The sequence below is a fragment of the Malania oleifera genome, chromosome 6 (assembly GCF_029873635.1).
Source record: "Malania oleifera isolate guangnan ecotype guangnan chromosome 6, ASM2987363v1, whole genome shotgun sequence".
Lineage (NCBI taxonomy): Eukaryota > Viridiplantae > Streptophyta > Magnoliopsida > Santalales > Ximeniaceae > Malania > Malania oleifera.
In genome coordinates, this window is record NC_080422.1 from 1,597,791 (window position 1) to 1,616,151 (window position 18,361).

General features: G+C 35.1%; 2 protein-coding genes across 3 annotated transcripts; one reads left to right on the forward strand and one right to left on the reverse strand.

Moving 5' to 3' along the window:
• The first annotated feature begins 2,771 nt into the window (after positions 1-2,771).
• On the forward strand, positions 2,772-4,745 carry LOC131158200 (NAC domain-containing protein 43-like). Of its 2 annotated transcripts, none has more exons than XM_058112891.1 (3): positions 2,772-3,271; positions 3,420-3,703; positions 3,811-4,745. In XM_058112891.1, exons 1-3 carry the CDS (start codon positions 3,100-3,102, stop codon positions 4,549-4,551), a joined length of 1,197 nt encoding a protein of 398 aa, XP_057968874.1. In that variant the 5' UTR covers positions 2,772-3,099; the 3' UTR covers positions 4,552-4,745. The 2 variants fall into 2 exon arrangements, with proteins under 2 accessions (XP_057968874.1, XP_057968875.1); XM_058112892.1 differs by having other exon boundaries at positions 3,814-4,745.
• A 9,494-nt stretch (positions 4,746-14,239) lies between these two features.
• On the reverse strand, positions 14,240-15,656 carry LOC131157710 (uncharacterized protein At5g39865-like). Its single transcript, XM_058112047.1, has one exon. The coding sequence runs from the start codon at positions 15,462-15,464 to the stop codon at positions 14,478-14,480; it is 987 nt and encodes a 328-aa protein (XP_057968030.1). The 5' UTR covers positions 15,465-15,656; the 3' UTR covers positions 14,240-14,477.
• Between the last annotated feature and the right edge of the window lie 2,705 nt (positions 15,657-18,361).

Sequence of the window (18,361 nt, forward strand, 5' to 3'; positions counted from 1 at the left end):
AGCTATCACCGACTCTGCCTCTCTCAGGATCTCAGTCTCTCTCAGACACTTAGCTTTCGATCTGCACCAGCACCACCTCTGCCTGGCACTTGCGGCTTTGCCTCCCTCCTCTGTTCGGTTAAAAATCAAAAAATCGTAACCGAATTGCCGAATGTTCGGTTTCCCATGGAAGAACACATTTGGTTCGATTTCACTTCAGTTTTGAAATTTCAAAAACCGAAAGATTCGATTCGAATTTCGATTTTGGCCATAACTGAACCACACCAAACCGAGTACACCCCTGGTTACAACTTAATTTTCATTTGAAATAATACCTCATGTCTTGTTTGGTTCAAAGGAATAACTATTCATTCAACTAATTAAGATGGAAATAGTTTATATTTTTTAAATCAAGGGAATAATTATTCTTAATTATTTCATTCAACATTTAATGAGAAAGGAATAAATAGTTTCATGATAAAATTTGGGAATATTTATTTCTTGTCTATTGTTCATTATGAACTCACAAAGTATTTCATATTGTTACTTTCTCTATAGTAATAACATAATTTATTATATAATTAATTGTAATTAATCTGCTAAAACCTATATATATATATATATTCTTAAGAATAAGCATTCCGCAAACCAAATGTAATTTTAGTATTTAAGGGGAGAAGGGTAGGAAGGTAGACTCATCATCCCAATAAATTAATCGAGTGTTTAAAGGGTTTCGCATATGATCATTTCGAAAAAGAAAAGAAAAGAATAGGGACTTGATTTTCATATTTGTGTATCAATTACATATTTGATGGTCTAGAATTTGAACTTTAAATATAAATTTATATGAATTTTGAGCAAAATACAAATATGTATCCACACAATATTAAAAATAATTAATGCGAAATAATGGTGCTTCTTGATGCAGTGATTAAACATTTTGGATGCCATTTAAGAGAGACCCAAATCACTTTCATCTGCCTTTTGAAGTTTAAATGCTAAAATAAAATGAACTTGTTTGAAACATTACTAATCAATGAATGAAAGTGCAAAACTTGATTAATGAACCCAATGAAGTATTTAGCACACTTAAACTTAATTAATTAATGCGAAGCATATTGCTAGATATGTACATGCATGATGAAGATCTACATCTGTATGTCTCATTGGATTGGGATGGACTGCCATGCTTCCTATAATTAATTTTTTCTCCTTGAATTGCGAAGATTCAGATGACTCAAAAACTCGCCCCACATGGCATTAATTAATCTCTCCGGCCATGTTTGTGAAAAAAAAAAAGAAAGACTTTGTCCAAAGAAAATTAATATAAAAAAAGTTTTGAGTCTTTTTGACAAATATGAAACGAGATCTTTGAAATTTTTTAAATTTTAAGAAAGGTTTTTAAAATTTTAGAAATAATTATTATCCTTTTATCAAACGTAAGTCAATAACTTTTATTCTTATATTTATATTATTTTAAATTACAATTTTAGTAAAAAATTGATTGACCCAAAACAAAAAAATATGTAAAAAATAATTCTAAACAAATCTAAGCATCTGATCTGCCTCTACTTATATTTTGCATAACCAAAATATTTCCCCAGCGGTGGGGACGTGGCAACGTGAGGCGAAGCAGCAAGGGTTAGCAAATGTAATGTGTGATATTGACACTATAATAAACAGAAAGATCACACGCCCCAGCACCCCAATGATGGCGCAAAAGTGACAGCAGCAGCAGCAGATGCCACTGCCTCTCTCTCTCTCTGTGCGTCATGTGTGTGTGTGTTTCTTGCGGAACGGGGCCAATGGAAGGTGCACAGTAACTGATTTCCTCTGCCTCAATTGTCTCTCTGTTGGGCCCCGGTGGTTGCGGGCAGCGCCACAAGTAAAACAAGAGAGAAAGGGATCATATATATATTGACGGTAAAATGGATAGTCTGGATCCATCACATATAGTAGAGGTTGAAGGGATTCGAGTTTGTATTGATTTATTTATTAAGATGACTAATTTTTAAATTTAAATTTACTTATTTAATAAAAGAGTCATAAATGGTATCCAGTAAGCATTCTTTTAAAAATATAATTTATTTATTTTAATTTTTTTAATATTTTATCAAATTAACTTAGTTTTTTTTTTTTAAAAGGGTTAATTGACGGGTATCTAATCTAAATTTGTCTAACTCATTTATAAAATGATTAGGTTCAAATGGACTCGTCTATAAACGAATTATTTTCTTTCAAAACTATACCTAAAATAATTCACGCATCAAATTTTGACCCATTTTATCACCCATCATCAACCCACAAACACATCCATCTCAATTAGCCATTAGCTAGCACCACACCACGGCATACATTTATATATATATATATATATATGTATATGTATATAGAAGAATTGAATAGAAACGACTCACCACTCCACAGCATATATGTATGTATTCAGAAGAATCGAATAGAAGCGCGAATGGGGACATTCCAGCGGGTAGCGGTGGTTTGAGGGGTGCTTTTCTTCAAGATTGTAAGGTCATGCGTCGCACTTCCGATGGGGGCCTGCCCTCCGCCCTCCCTCCCCATGGGACCCTCCACCCCTAACGCCTGCCCTTCTCCGGCCCCACCCACCAGATATATACTCTGGGTCCCACCCTCTCCCCCTGTCCCCAGCACGCCTTTTTCTTCCTCTCTCTCTCTCTCTCTCTCTCTCTAGGGCTATAGGGGGGGCTTAGGTAGTTGGCTCTTCTTGGAAACCTCTTGGCCCCATGCACTAAAGTACACTAATGGCCATTATACCAGAAACTTTTCATGTATCCCTTTGCTTTGGACCCCTCCATCTTCTCTCGTCTCTCTTCTTCCCCCTCCCCCCGTATAAATTCCCCTGTCCGCATTACCTTTTCCGCACTCCCCTCCCCTTCTTGTTCTCAATCTGTTTTCCCATTTCCATCTCCCTCTTTCGCTTCTTTCATTTCTTACCATCTCTCTCTCTCTCTCAATCCGTCTTCATCCGGGTTTGTTTTAGTTTCTTGACTTAAGAAGGGCATCGGTTGGGGCTGCCACTGCCGAGCGACCGTGCGTATATGCACTTTAGGGAACCTCGCTGAGGATTTGTGTCAGAAGATCGAAATGAATCTGTCAGTAAATGGTCAGTCTCAGGTCCCTCCCGGCTTCCGATTTCACCCAACGGAGGAAGAGCTTTTGCACTACTACCTCCGCAAGAAGGTGGCGTACGAGAAGATAGACCTCGACGTGATCCGTGACGTAGATCTCAACAAGCTTGAACCCTGGGATATTCAAGGTACGTAATATATTTGTATATGTGCGTCCCTTCTGATTAACTTTTTATACTTCACAGAATCAAACAACGAAAAGAGTAGTTAATTAATTAATTTAAGTTTGCTTAAACATTAATTAATTTTTGGGTTTTCTCTTTTGGATGTTTTCAGAGAAGTGCAAGATAGGATCCGGCCCGCAAAACGATTGGTACTTCTTCAGTCACAAAGACAAGAAGTACCCAACTGGGACTAGAACGAACCGCGCCACGGCCGCCGGATTCTGGAAAGCCACCGGCCGGGATAAGGTCATCTACAGCAGCCTCAAAAGAATCGGAATGAGGAAGACCCTGGTGTTCTACAAGGGCCGAGCCCCCCACGGCCAGAAATCCGACTGGATTATGCACGAATATAGGCTCGACGACAACACCGCTCCCAGCGCCGTCCATGGATCCGCGGTGAGTCCCCATCCTCATTCTTATTCGAATTTTAAATTCAAGCAGACCCCATTAATTTCAGTGAATGAATGCTGGTTGCTAAAAAATTCTGAATTGAATTAATGAAGCAGGTTCCAAACTCGAGCGGAGACTCGGCGGCGGAAGACGGGTGGGTGGTTTGCCGAGTGTTCAGAAAGAAAAATTATCAGAAGACCCTGGAGTGTCTCAAAGGCTCATCCACATCCTCGCAGACGGATTACTCAAGGACAACCCAACTGCCCAACTCGAGCAGCAACGACGGCGTTCTCGACCAAATCCTTCACTACATGGGAAGAACTTGCAAGCAGGAAAACGAAACAACCATCAACGGTATCGAAAACAACATGAAATTTATGATCAGTACGCCGAACAACTCCGGAAGCATTGAAAGATTCATGCACCTTCCGAGACTGGAAAGCCCCAACTCTCTTCCTCCACTCCCCAACATCAATGCTAACGCTGCCTCAGCGGCACCCTTCGATGTCGACGAGGTGTTCGAAGAAAGTACTGAACCAGGCAGCCACAACTCCGCCAGAGGTAACGAGAATGACTGGGCCGCCTTCGACCGCCTCGTCGCTTCCCAACTCAACGGCCATGGCGGCCTCGACACACCCAAACAATTAGCCTGCAGCTTCGGAGACCCAAATTTGTCATTTTTTCTGTCGCCCGAGGATCAAGACGAGGTACAGTATATGATGACAGAGCTGCGTTCGAACAGGGTAGTGCCGCTGGGGCTTCAACAGGGTTATAGCGGCGAGAGCGATATCTGGAGTTTCAACCGGTCGTCGTCGTCATCGTCATCCGACCCATTGTCCCATTTGTCGGTATAACAGACGTGTACTTGATCATACCCTGTATCCATGTCCATATGTCATCATATTTGTTCCTCCTAAAAGTCAAAAAAGGATATCTGTTGATGATATATATTCATATATCGAAATCTATATATATATATATATATAAACATTTGTATTTGCATAAATAAAGTGGGTGACATTAAATTTCTTGGCCCAGTTTAATTCAACTATTTATTTATTTATTTTTAGTCAAAAGTCTGCATCGCTGCATAGTAATTTTTATGTGAAGAAATTTTTTTTACAGAACATAACCATGATGAGAGTTGGATACTCTCGTTTGGTTGGATTCCAATTTCAAAGCAAAATAAAAAATATGAACTTTCTTATATGTTTGGGTTCAACTTTCAAAACAATGTTAATCAATACTATTCTCTAGTCAAAACTTGTTAATCTTTCATTGAAGTTAGAAAAATTACGGCTTTAAGTTATAAATGTGAAGATGTATTTGATAATTTTAAATATATTATCGTATGTTATAGATTTTAGAATATTGATTGTACCTATTTTATTGTAGGTTTCATAGATGAAAATATATAAATGACTATATATTTATCAAATAACAAAGACCTAAGCTGAAATAAAAAACTTGTTTAAAAAAATTAAAAATCTATAAAACCATATTTTCAAATTTAAAATAGAGGCGAAATATGAGTTATTGGTAATTATGAATGGAGGCTTATATGAGGTATCTTTAGTTGGTTTCTGTTTGGTATTGGTATAGGTCTATTTTCTTCTTTTTATTCGGTTTGATGCGTGAGATATTTTATTAGTTATTATGTAAGCCTGAAGTGTCTTTTTATTTTCACGATATTTTTTCGCCATAAGTGAGTGTTATTAGTAAACTTGGGACAGGGCTGCTATGTGGGTGGCTTCAGGCTCTTTGAAAAAAAAAAAGAAAAAAAAGAAAAAAAAAAAGAATTAACTAGAGTCAAGAAATATTTATACAATATAAGTTGTGGTGGAGTCGTTATTAAATACTTAGTATCATCTTACATTTTTTTTTTCTCACTTTGAGCCAATATTTATTTAGAAAATTTTCAACAAAAGCTTAACATAAAAAATAAAAAAAATTCTTATTTTGTGTGCATAGATGAATTAATGCAGTATGAGAATTCCACACTATGTCAGGTGTAGGCTAAGTAAATCAATGGACAGTCAACTTTCTATTCACTCGTGGATCGGGGGGATCACCACGGCTCCTCAAAGTGCATAAAAATATATTCATTTTTTAATTTCATTACTTATACTAATAGCTTGATATTTACCTTTATGTTATATTTTAGAGTATAGATTTCAGACCTTAAATTTGAATGTAGATAGACTTGGATAAATTTAAATACAATTTTTATATCACATTTTTTTTTCAAATTCAACACAAACCAAAATTTGAAACCTCTCCAAACACGGAACTATTTTTTAAAAAATGTTTTTATTTTTATTTTAAATAAAAAAGTTAAAAATTAATTATTTTAGTCTACCTATAGTCGGCCTTGGCCATAGCTACATGCACAATCTCCAATTTTTACAGTACAAAATTTTGGGTACCACTAGTGCTTATGCTAATAGAGGTATGAAGAAAAGGTAACAAACTCTAGAAATTAAGATCACATAATATATTTATATGAAAAACTATCAAGTATAAAAATTATTCAAAAACTAAGTATGTATATGTTACTTTCGTTTTTTTTTTTTTTTAAATAAATGTCTAAAAAGTTTAAAGACTGGTTCGGAGACTAGTTGATGATAGCTAGTTAAAGATTTTTTAGAGCGCGTGAATAAAAAAAGTTTATGCAAGAGTCCTAACTTCTACATGGCCTTATCTTTATGCGGACAAAATGTGCACAAAAGGTGATTATCTTTTGAAAATTAAGATGGAGTAAATTTACTTTTTTATATAATAATGCTAAAAATTGTTCAAAACAAATATTACAAGATCTTTTTTCTTCAAAGATGAAATGTAATCAAATGGGTTTGAAGTATTAAGATTAGCTTTGAAACTTATGTATTGCAACTAGTTGAGAGGATTTTCTATAGTGCATGGACTTACAAAAGTTTGCGCATAAGACCTTTTGGTGCGTATGGACCAAACAAGTTTATCTGGAAGATCCGTAAATTACGCGCTCTTGCATTAACTTTTTGTAGGTCATTTGTGTAAACTTTTGCTCGTTCATATGTTAATATCATTTAATTATGCGTTGACATTTCACAAGTCAGCGAATAGATTGCTGTTCATCTATGCATTGACGAGTTTTCCACATTAAGCTTTTATAGGTCAACCACGTAGACTTTTGCTCATCCTTATATTGTAGTACGTTTTTCATTGATTTTTTTGAAAGTCAATTGGATAGACTTCTGCATCCCATTGCATTTATGGGTATTTTGCGCTGACTTCTTACATGTCAACGCAGCACACATTTCGACCGTCCAAATATTTTAAAATTTCTTTAGCTAATTATCCTATGTCAACTCTTTCACTTTATGAAGACTCAAATCTTCATTGATTTTAGGTCTAAATATATGAAATTGATCTTAACATACCCGCACAAACTTTATTCGCATTTATTCTATACTTGAAAGTTTGAAACTCAAATCTTAAAAATGAAATTACATGGCTTTCAATAAAATGCAAAATAAAATTTAGGTAAATTTTCTTTAAAATCATCTAAATCAAACTTAAAACTCGAAATTCATACTTCCAAACATAATCTTTGAAATTATCGCGTCTCCTCACAACTACAATGCCTATTATCATTTCTATCCTTTTTTTTTTTCCTTGTGACTAAAACTACAACTTCGACAAGTCCTTCGAACCCACTTTAGCAGCACCAAACCTGGCGATGAAAATATTATCGTCCACCCATTAACACAATCATAAGTAAGAAATCAGACCTACAATCTTAGGGTCACCAAAACCCAACTTTATCTTTATTACTTGAGCAAACTCAGCTTGGCTATTATTTTTTGTATCCTTATTCACCCACAAAAAAAATTCATAAATCTTCCTCAAAATTTTATATGGACCATACTTCTTTGACTTTAAGCTGCTATCCAATCCTTCTCTGCTTAGGTCAAAATAACAATCTTCAACCCATCCATCTATAACACTTTTGTGCTGCCTTTAAACTTGCATTTTTCTCTCCTCTAGGGCACCACTATGAATACAATTAATTAATCATTATTATCTCCTTCAAAAAAAATATAATAATTATTAATTATTATATACCTATAGGAGCTCTTGCATATTTGTGTGCGACTAGAATAAAATGATATATAATTATGTATTATTAGTGTATATTTGTTGTCTAACGTTTATTTCATTATACTTTTACTTTATTACATTTTATCATATGAAACATTGTGTGAAATTTCTCCAACCTAGTGGTTTATCTTTATTAAATTAGGATTCAATTCTTTTTATTAGGAATTGTTAGTGTTAGATTGCCACTTTACCTAAAAGCTTAAACTTTAGGTTGTGGTTCAATAACGTATATCAAGTTTTAACATTCCCCCGCATGTGCAGTCCGACAACACGTGAAGAGATAAACACACGACAAATAGCACAAATGGTAGGGAACAAAGTAATTTTTTAAAAAAACTACCACAATAAATGCTGTGTAACCATACTTTTACTTTATTACATTTTATCATATGAAACATTGTGTGAAATTTCTCCAACCTAGTGGTTTATCTTTATTAAATTAGGATTCAATTCTTTTTATTAGGAATTGTTAGTGTTAGATTGTCACTTTGCCTAAAAACTTAAGTTATTAGGTTGTGAGTCAATAATTAATATATATCAAGCTTTAACAGTTAGATAGACGAGGGGTTTAATTACTGAGAGTTTCGTATTATAGCATTAGTAAAAATAAGATAAAATATAATTGTATTAATGCAGTAGGAATATTAGAGAAAAATGAAAGGTGTAACACATAGAGTTAAAGTAGGTCCAGTAAAATGAAAGAGTGTTTTTGGTCTCTTGTTTAATTATAAAGTACTAAGAGAATTAAAAAAAAAAAAAGGAAAGTTTTGTAGGACAAGTATAAGACTAGTTATGTTGTATGGATTAAAATGTTAGACAGATAAGAAATAACATATTGAAGAGAATGGTTACAAGGAAAATGATAAGATGAGTAAGTAGTACAACTCTAAAAGATAAATGAAGGAATGATAGTAAGGATTTAACGACCTTCTATTGCCGACAAATATTTCAGTATACCGGGTGTATACTCTAAATCTAATAAGATTTTACCTTGTATAAAAAATAACTAATTTAGTTAAAATACATACATGTGGCAAAATAATATTAGATTGGGTGTATACATCGAGTGTATTTAATAATTTTTTTCTCTATTGTAAGGGTATATACTCCATCCATATACCTGACCTCATCTAATAAGACTTAACGCTGATTATTGTTATTATAAAATTTAAGATTGTGCTTGGGCGTACTATGGATTTTAAGTATATCTTTGATTTGAAGTTGCGATATTTAAACAAAAATCAATATAAGTTTTTGACATGTTTTATCTAAATTCATAGAAATTCAAAACCAGTTATTTTTGGTAATGGTACGAATAATAGTGTGGAATTAAAAGCTATCAGCGAAGGAATTCGTTTGTGCAAACATTTGCATTATGTTAATGTGATTATTGAAAGTGACTTACGAATTGTAACTGATTGGCTTCGAAATGACTCGCGAATTGTAGTTGATTGGTTTCAGAAAGGTAGATGTACTTTGTGGTATCTTTGCGAATTTTGGGAGGAGCTCGTGGTAGAGTTAGAAAGAGTGAATGTCATTGTGATAAGGAAGACAATAGTGCGATTGATTTTCTTACTAAAGAAGAAGAAATGGGAAACAATATAATTTACGAAGAACAATACATTCTATTACGTTATTTGAACGGTATCCTTCAGATGGATAGGTGGGGTCTCGTTTTCGTTCGTCGTTAGTTCAACTCTAGAGTTTCGTTTGGTGTATTTCGTTTTGATTTTGGTAGTTTTTATGTTTTTATCTCCTTTGTTAGTTATGTTTAACTTTGTTTGTCCTAATTTTGGTTGGTTTGTTTTAACTTGTAACCATGGTATTCCTCCGCCAAAAGTGTGGGTATATTAATAAATAAATGGAGGTGCCGCCCTCTTTTAGTAAAAACAAAAAAATAAAAAAATAAAAACATAACTAACAAAAGAGATAAAAACATAAAAACAACCAACATAAAAAACGAAATAGACCAAATGAAACTCTAGAGTTGAACTAACGACGAACGAAAACGAGACCCCACCTATCCATCCGAATGATACCTTTATGATAACGTGGTACTAAGTAAGGATAATTAAGTTTCCATTATATTTTCTCTTTATATCAAATACTATTAAGAAAGAAAAAAAATTAATTTGTCACTTATATATATGGTAGAATCAGTCAGGGACTGTAGAGTTAATGGTTTGCCCTATGATGGATGTTAAGAGTCCGCTTATTTTCAATCCGTGAACTTAACTAATACAAAACTATAAGATATGATAGCACTCAATTTTTCTAATTGGACGGTTGGATCTAAGTTTTTTCCTTCATAAACTTTCATAAGGTTCTTTCGTTTACCATTGCCTTAGTAGGGTATATCACAATCTTAATGTAAAAGTAACGACCGACCCTCCGTGCGGTTCCCCCGCCACCAGACTTATTGCTGCCTCCCTCCCCCCCCCCCCCTCACCACCGACCCTCCCCCGCAACCACGGCACACCTTTGTTGTTTGCTCAGTTCAACAACTGAACATGTCCTTAGGCTCTGTTTGAAATTTAGAAAATACTAAGAAAAGAAAAGAAAAAAGAAAATATCAGGGAATTCACATTTTTATGTTTGACTATCAAAAAATTGAAAAAAAAAATAAAAAATATACTAAATTTATGAACAATATTTTGATTCTAGACATCATTAATATTTGACTTTTTCATATTTTTAATCATATTAAAATAATTTTTCATTTTAAATAGTATTTTATATAGAAGAAAAATACAACGAAAAATGAGTTTCTCCCTCCTTTTTCTTTCTTTCTTTTCTCCAAGTAAAATCCTTAATTCAAACACACCCTTAATGATCATGACTTATTTTCCTTTTCTTTCCTTTTTCCCAACCAAAATCTTCAATCCAAACTGACCCTAACAGAAAAGAATTTACAAGAGAGAGAAGTAGAAATTTTTCAAACACTCTCCATGACTAAACAAAAACATAAAAAATGCCCAAGAAAAAAAATCATCCAATCAACGTGTTCCTCAATCTCTTTGCACCTCGTAAAAACTTGTCTCTTTAAAAAATCCATACCCGACACACCATGAAGAGGCCAAATATTTTATTTTCTTTCCCCAAACCAACATCTGATTTAATTTTTTTCTCAAAAAATATTCGAGCATTACATTCAATCCATAAATCCCATGATACTTAGAAAAAACCACTCTTATAAAGTTGCCTGTCCTTTCTTCCACCAAAGCCTACCAACAATATTTCTAAAGGGTCTTTTATTACAATACTACTAACAAAAATCACCTTAAAAAAAGTTTAACCATCAAAATCTTGCCTTTGTTTCTGTGCGTATGTAATATTAGAAAGCTTAAAACTTTGTGATGCATACTGCTTGGCTTTATGGAAAGTGCTCAAGATTTTTACATACCAATTTCATGGGCCTCATGAGGCCCAAGTCAAACTAGACTGACTGAATTTGGGCCGAGCTTGAAACAAGTTTTGAGCCCATGATGATGAATCAAAGGCGCAAACATAGAACTGTAAATTTTCAGCCCACCAAACTCGTCTTGTTTCTTCATTGGGCCTTTCAAGCCCATCAGCAATATTTTTTCTTCTCTCATACACGCATGTTTTGTGTTTTACTAAAAAGAAAATGGCCCATTTCATAATTATTTGAACTTGGTTTGATTAGATATGAAATATTTTCAATTAAAATTTAAAAATATATATTTTCTAAAAAATTAATTTTAAGAAATATTTTTCATTATTCATTTGATGAAAAGTTATTTTTTTCTCCTCTCATATGGAAAAATTGTTCCATTGAAATACCTTTTTTTTTTTTTTATTTGTGGTATAAATCAACAACCAGACCAGCTAGAGGTGCTATTTACAATACTTCTGAACTGCATAGAATTTCACAATAAATAGGGCTGCAAATGAGTTGAATCACGCGGAACTTTACTATCTTCTAGCTTATTCATTAAATTTTTAATCCAATTCAAGCTCGAGTTGAATCGAATATTAATATTGTTACAGAATAAAATCGGTGGTGATCAGCGGGACTACTCTCCGACTTCCGTTGACCTGAAAAGGGGAAAAGGAAGAAAGACTTGGAGGACCCGGAGTGTACTCCGTGGGATCGCTCCGATGCCTAAGTAAGAGAAATGCTTCAGAGAGACTAAATGCAATAATAAGAATGGGTGTTGAATGACTTATCTTAACCTCTTCCCCGTGTCCCTTCTTATAGTGGTTAGAGTTGACCCTTGAGTTGAATTGTCTTTATGGCGTAGGGGCGTGAATCACTCTCGGGTCATAAAGTGTCCGTGTGTATAACTCCGAGCGTTTAAGGTGCCAACGTGGATCTCTCTCCCTCTTTATTGGGTTTGAGTTGATTGCTCCCATGAGAAGGTCTGAGTTGGGGAGTGATGACTAGGTGCTAACTTCCTCCTATTAACTGATATATTTTGGGCATATCAAATATGCTTATTTGTTATGCAAATGAACGAATTCACAAGTTCTTATTGAGTTGAGCTACCGAGATACTTGTTAGATTAGGTTCTTTTGAAACCTATAATTTTAAGAGACGAGAAGTTTTCTTAAGCATAAAAAAGTAAAACGTAACTCTTACTAATACTCCCTTAAAGTGAAACCCAATCAAAGTTAGCATATTGGTCTTGAGTGTTAGTCTTATCACCAAATTCATGTTATGCAGTTTGAGTTAGATAATCTTATCCATTAAAAAAAAAATCTTAAGTTTTGAGTTCATTATAGGCTATTAACCCTAATTCAACATGGCCAAACTAGCCCATAAATAATTATAATTCAATCCTATTAAACAACTTCAAACCAAACTTTATAATTGAATCATTCATGAGTTGAAACTAGTTGAGCCGATTTGTACTCAAGTCTAGTTCGATTACTAAACAAACTAGAAAATTAAACTTGAAAATCACTCATTTATATAGTGAACATGCTTGAACGAACTCTTACCAAACTGAGCTCCTGAGCCACTCGTAATTAGTTTGGTTCATTTGTGATCCAAACAACAAATTTTATATAATTTATTACACTATTCTACATCTCTGTACAATTTGCATTTAATTAAATCAACTACTAAAAATAGTTTATTTATATAGATCATATGATACCGTAAGAAAAGTTTCAAGTTAATTAAACGTGAATTTTTGTTTTACCGAAAGAATTGTCTAGATGTGGACCTTCACGTACACGAACGAACACTAACTCGATCCATTGTTCATCCGTAGCTTACTCATCCTTCAATAGTTATACTTTAACCTTCAAATCTATACGTTAAAATAAGAGTTGTCAATATAAAAATTGCCTAGAAATTGACCAGGATGATTTGCACGAATAAATTATTATTAGATCTGACAGTTAATTCAATAATAAATAAATTAGGGCACGATGCATACGTGGAGAGAGAGAGAGGGAGAGGGAGAGGGAGAGAGCATCAGAATAGGGTAGGGTAGATACAATGAACAATGCTTGTGTGCCTCGGAAGTCAAAAAAGCTGTGGAGGGAAAATTTAAATCACAAAAGAAGGTAGGTCAATCCATCCCCAATTCATGCCTTAATATATTTCTCAATCTCAACATGAAAAGCTATTCTTGCTGGGTTTTGATTTTGAAAAACCAAAAAAATAAAATAAAGGTGCTTTGCACATTCATATCCTTCCTCTTGTGGAGAACTGAAATTCTCTTAACGGAATTAGAATGGTCTTAGAATGTTAACGCACCAAATCTTTCATTGTTGTATCCTTGTCCCCGCATGTCAATCCTATATACTTCATTATAGAAATTTAAGTGAGTTAAGTTTAATTATTTATTATTTGAACTTAATTTGTCCTCTAACTTGACTTGATTTTATTCGAATTCAAATCAAATTCGAGCTCAATAATATTACTCGAATTGAGTTTTGAATCTAGTCGAGCTTTTTTATTTTATTATTTTTATGTTATATATGTCATATAATATATTTATATTTTATAAACATATTTAATATTACATGTACATTATAAATATTTATGTATGCATTTAATATTAATTTTTATTCGAATTGAACTTGACTTTTATGAATTTGTAGTTGGAATTTGACGATTATGAAGTTGATTGTGTTTGAGTGGAGTTTTGAACTTAACATTTCTTTAGTTGAGTTACGTTCGAGTATTGTTCAAGTGCGACTGGAATGCACCCAAAGCTTTTGCACTCTAATTATGAAGGAATGAAAAAGACCTGAATTCAGAGCTCAGGTGACAGGGACTATAGTTCTAAAATAGCTATATGGTTCCAGGAAAAGCATTAATTTCCCAAGGTTCCAAAGAGTTGGGACCCTATCTGCAAAAGAGTTGTATAGCTTAGTAGTGTTCATGAATTAACAACAAAATCTAGTAATTCTCTGAGAATGAGTGCTGGCTAAGTGATCCTGAAGATGTAGCTTAATTATCTTGCCTTCGTAGGAAAAAGAAAAAACAGAGCACAACAAAGCCAGAAACATTGCACAGAAAAGAGAAACATGGAATAAGTTATTCATTGCAGAGACGGGGGAGCAGAGCACATCCTCACACAAATTCAAACTGGTAATTTGAAACATCTCACTATGTGAAGGAAGGCCAACCAGCGAAGCCTCGCAGTGCATTCATTTTGATTTAGCTGCAAATTGGGCAGAGCACCAACCCATTCTCGTTACACTCAGAACACCTCACCACCACCACCTTCCTCCCCCGTTTCTGCCCAGCATTTTCCTTCACCACCATCACCAACTTGCAGCTCCCGTTACACCGAAAACAGGGCAAGAACCTCACGCCCCCACACCCCTCGCACGAGACCCCTCCCTTGTTCTTCGGCAACCCATCAAGCAGCTCACTCAAAAACCCCTCTTCCGCCATCCTCAGCACCTCTTCGGCTCCACCCAAGTATCTTCCCTTCACAAAAACCCTCGGCGGAATCATAAACCCACTCTCTTTCCCCTTCATCAGCTCCCTCAGCTCTTCCCTAAACCCTCGATCCATCGAAATATCTCTCTCGCAAACCCACACTCCCAGCCCTTCGATGGCCGTCATCACGGCGGCGCAGGCCTCGAACGTCCTCCGCACGCCCCTCACCGACGTTGTGTACACCACCACCCTGTTCTCACCGTTTGGGGGGCACCGTTTCTCGAACCCCTCCAGCGAGTCCCTCGTCGCCAACGACGGTCTGCGGAGGCTGTCCTTTAACGGCTTTAGAACGCCCTCTCCTCCAGAAATGGCGGTCTTGCGGACAGATTGATTGGGGTCGGAGTTCTCTTTGTCGTTGATCATGTAGGCAGCGTCGCTTTTTTTGGTGGCGGAGGACTTTGGGGGTTGTGGGAATGGGAAGAACCGGAAGCTGTCGGTGTCGAGACCGGCCATGAGCTCCCAGGAGTTGATGACCTCCGGATCGGAGCGGAGAGACGGAGGCGTGCGGGGTTCAGAGTGAGGAGGCGGGGGAGGAGGAGGAGGAGGAAGGGGAGGAGTGAGCGGAGGAGGCACAGGGTCGAGGGTGAGGAGGCCGTAGGTGGTGGAGGTGAGAGAGACGACGTGGTGGCCCAGAGCAGAGCTACCCAGCTGGCGGAATTCGTCATCACCATCAAGGGGATTGGAGGAGACATAGCCCATCTTCTTCAATCTTGATTTCAACCTTTATTTCGAATTGGAACTGAAGCTGAAGCTGAAATTGACACAGAAGAGAGCGACAACAGAGAAGTAGGAAAGAAGAAAGGCGAGGTTGAAGTAGATGCTACAGAAAAGAGAAATTCAGAAAAACGCTTTTTAGTTCAATTTAATTTTGAAATGAGTTGCCGCTGTTTGGACACGAGCTTTGTGCGCTCAAGCTTTAATTTTATTTCTAAAAAGAGAAGCATACCCCGCGGGGGGCGGGGAGCCTCCTCCACTCAAAGTTTGACAACTCACTACTCCATTTTTAAGGGGGGGGGAAAAAAAAAATAGTGTTCAAAATTTCAAACGGCCCTTTTTTATTAGGTTGGACACTCGTCCTAAGGCATTTAAGTCACCATAAAGAAGACCATAGAGGGACACATATATTATTCATCCACGTTTAGTACATTTTTAATGTTATTAATTTGTAATTACCAATTTACCACCCCTCTTTTTAAGAAATCTAATAATTTTTACTCCAACTCAATCTTTAAAATATTAATGGCATCCATAAACTACATAAATTTAATTTCATAAATAATCTCAAATACTATAGTTAAAAGTGTAACAAATTTATTTTATTCACAATCATGATGAAAATTTAGGGTACATTATTTTCAAGTCCCTCCAATATTCAAGGTAAGTTTGTTCAAGAACAAATTTTTATCTATTCAACTCTCACTCTTATACTTGCAATGTCTATTCTTATAAACACTGTTATGAATAAAATAAGCATAGTATAAAGTATAAAAAATATAATAAATTATAAAAGATGTAGTGTCATTATAAAATAAAGGGTAAAATATAGTAAACTCTCCTTAAATTTAATAAGGCAACACAAATCTCAAGGGAGGTTTCAAAAATATCACAAATCTCCTCTAAGATTTGTCAAAGAAATACGGACATCTTTTAAAAAAAAAATATTCTTTTTACAAAATTTAAGAAGAGGTTTGTGTCTTTTTGGAAAATCTTAAGGGAGGTTTTTGAAATTCTTGTAACCTTAAGGAAGGTTTCTGGTATTTTTCAAACTTTAGAAAATGTCATTGTCTTTTTATCAAACCTAAAAGAAGGTGAACGTCTATTATCCTTAAAAAAAAAAAAAAAAATGACCGAGCCAACGGACATTAGATCTCAGTCAAACTAATGAAAGTTCTTTTTTTTTTCCCCTCCTTAAATCAATGTAAAATGTCTCTTCCCCAAGTTTTGAGACAAAATCCAAATAGTCTCTATCAACACATTTTCTTCCTTTCAATTAATAGGACAAAATGTTTTAAAAAAATTATGCATCAACCAAGCAGCATGAAATATACAAGGGCCATTCGATTGAAAACAAAATTATCCCCTAATTTGAGAAAGATACAACAACAGTATGTGTAGTGACTCAAAGAATAATAGTATTTTAATAATAAAGAGGGAGGAAAATAGAAATAGGAACATAAGGAGGCAGTAGACTTCGTCGACGAACGTAGCATTCGTCGACGACATCGCACTTTGGAGATAATAATAATTTCAAGAAATTTCTAAATTTTGTCGACGAGAAAATACCAAGAGAAGAATTTGGACTACTCTAAATTTCGTCGACGAAGGGTAAGGTTCGTGGACGAAATTACTTAAGGACTCGTTGACGAGATGACGTGGCTTGTCGACGAAGCCCACAGTATAAATAGCCCTAAACTCGTTTTAATCACAGAAAATCAGCGCCGCTCTCTTCCCTCTCTCTCTTCTATGGCCTCTCCCTTTTTTCTCTTCATTTTCGACCCCGTCAGTCACCGGATCGACGATCTGAGGCCACCACGATGTTCCTGGCGGAGTTTGCTTCAAGTTTGTTGGAGCGGATTATCGGTGGGGCAAAGTTGGAACTCATCCCAAATCCAGGATAAGGTCTTTTATTGAGAATTTGAGTTTCCATAAGTTGTAAGAAATGTAATAGACGTAGAAATAGTAATGTTTTGTTATGAGATTTATGATTTTTAGGATATTAAGTGGAGAACCCTGCGGGTGTTGGACCCGTTATAGTAGGGAATTTTTAGCAGGAAACAGGTAAGAGAAATATGCTATGCTAGGTTATTTGTGTATGATTTCAGTATAAAATAATAAATGTTTTACTAGAGTATTATTCACAGTAGAGATTTATACAATTTATCAAGTATGATTAATATGTTATAGAATTACTGTGTGGCTTGAGAATATAGATATAGTATAGAAATATGTTTTATAGTATTTTCTTGAGTTATCTTTTACAGAATATAAAGACAGTGAATATATGTTACAGCAATTACAGAAATACCATTATTATACAGTTTTATAGTACCACGACATAGATATTTATAGTTAATTACAGAAACACAATTGATATAAATACATTTTTTCACAGCGTCATGGTTTATACAGTTATTACAGAACATGGTAAAACAGATAGTTGTATATAGAGATATATTATATAGTATCAGACCCTGTTGGATCATACAGTTATAGAGCACGGTACCGTAGCTACATACAGTATATAGAGTGCAACCACCTATTTAGATAACACGTGGTATAAAGGTTGATCGCATAGAGCCCACGAGTGGACAGACTCTCCATTAGATATGGGTTGAGGAGGGCTGATCAGAATATGGAGTATAGTGATTTATTCCTGATTGGTCAGTCAGGGTAAATCCCACCAACGGGCCACACAACCCTATTATGAGGGGTTCAATCATGACACACAGTTATCCACAGGGAAGATTTCAGTTATTACCATATTTATACAGATTTACAGAGACAGAATATATATATATATATATATATATATATATATTTATTAGAAGTATTATGAGTAGAAGCCTAAAGTATAGAAATGTTAAGCAACAGATAAA

Excerpts from the sequence above, each read along its gene's own strand:
- LOC131158200 (XM_058112891.1), top strand. The coding sequence starts at position 3,100 with ATGAATCTGTCAGTAAATGGTCAGTCTCAGGTCCCTCCCGGCTTCCGA. Across the intron at positions 3,272-3,419 it reads TGAACCCTGGGATATTCAAG|AGAAGTGCAAGATAGGATCC; the intron begins GTACGTAATATA and ends GGATGTTTTCAG. Across the intron at positions 3,704-3,810 it reads GCGCCGTCCATGGATCCGCG|CAGGTTCCAAACTCGAGCGG; the intron begins GTGAGTCCCCAT and ends GAATTAATGAAG.
- LOC131157710 (XM_058112047.1), bottom strand. The coding sequence starts at position 15,464 with ATGGGCTATGTCTCCTCCAATCCCCTTGATGGTGATGACGAATTCCGC.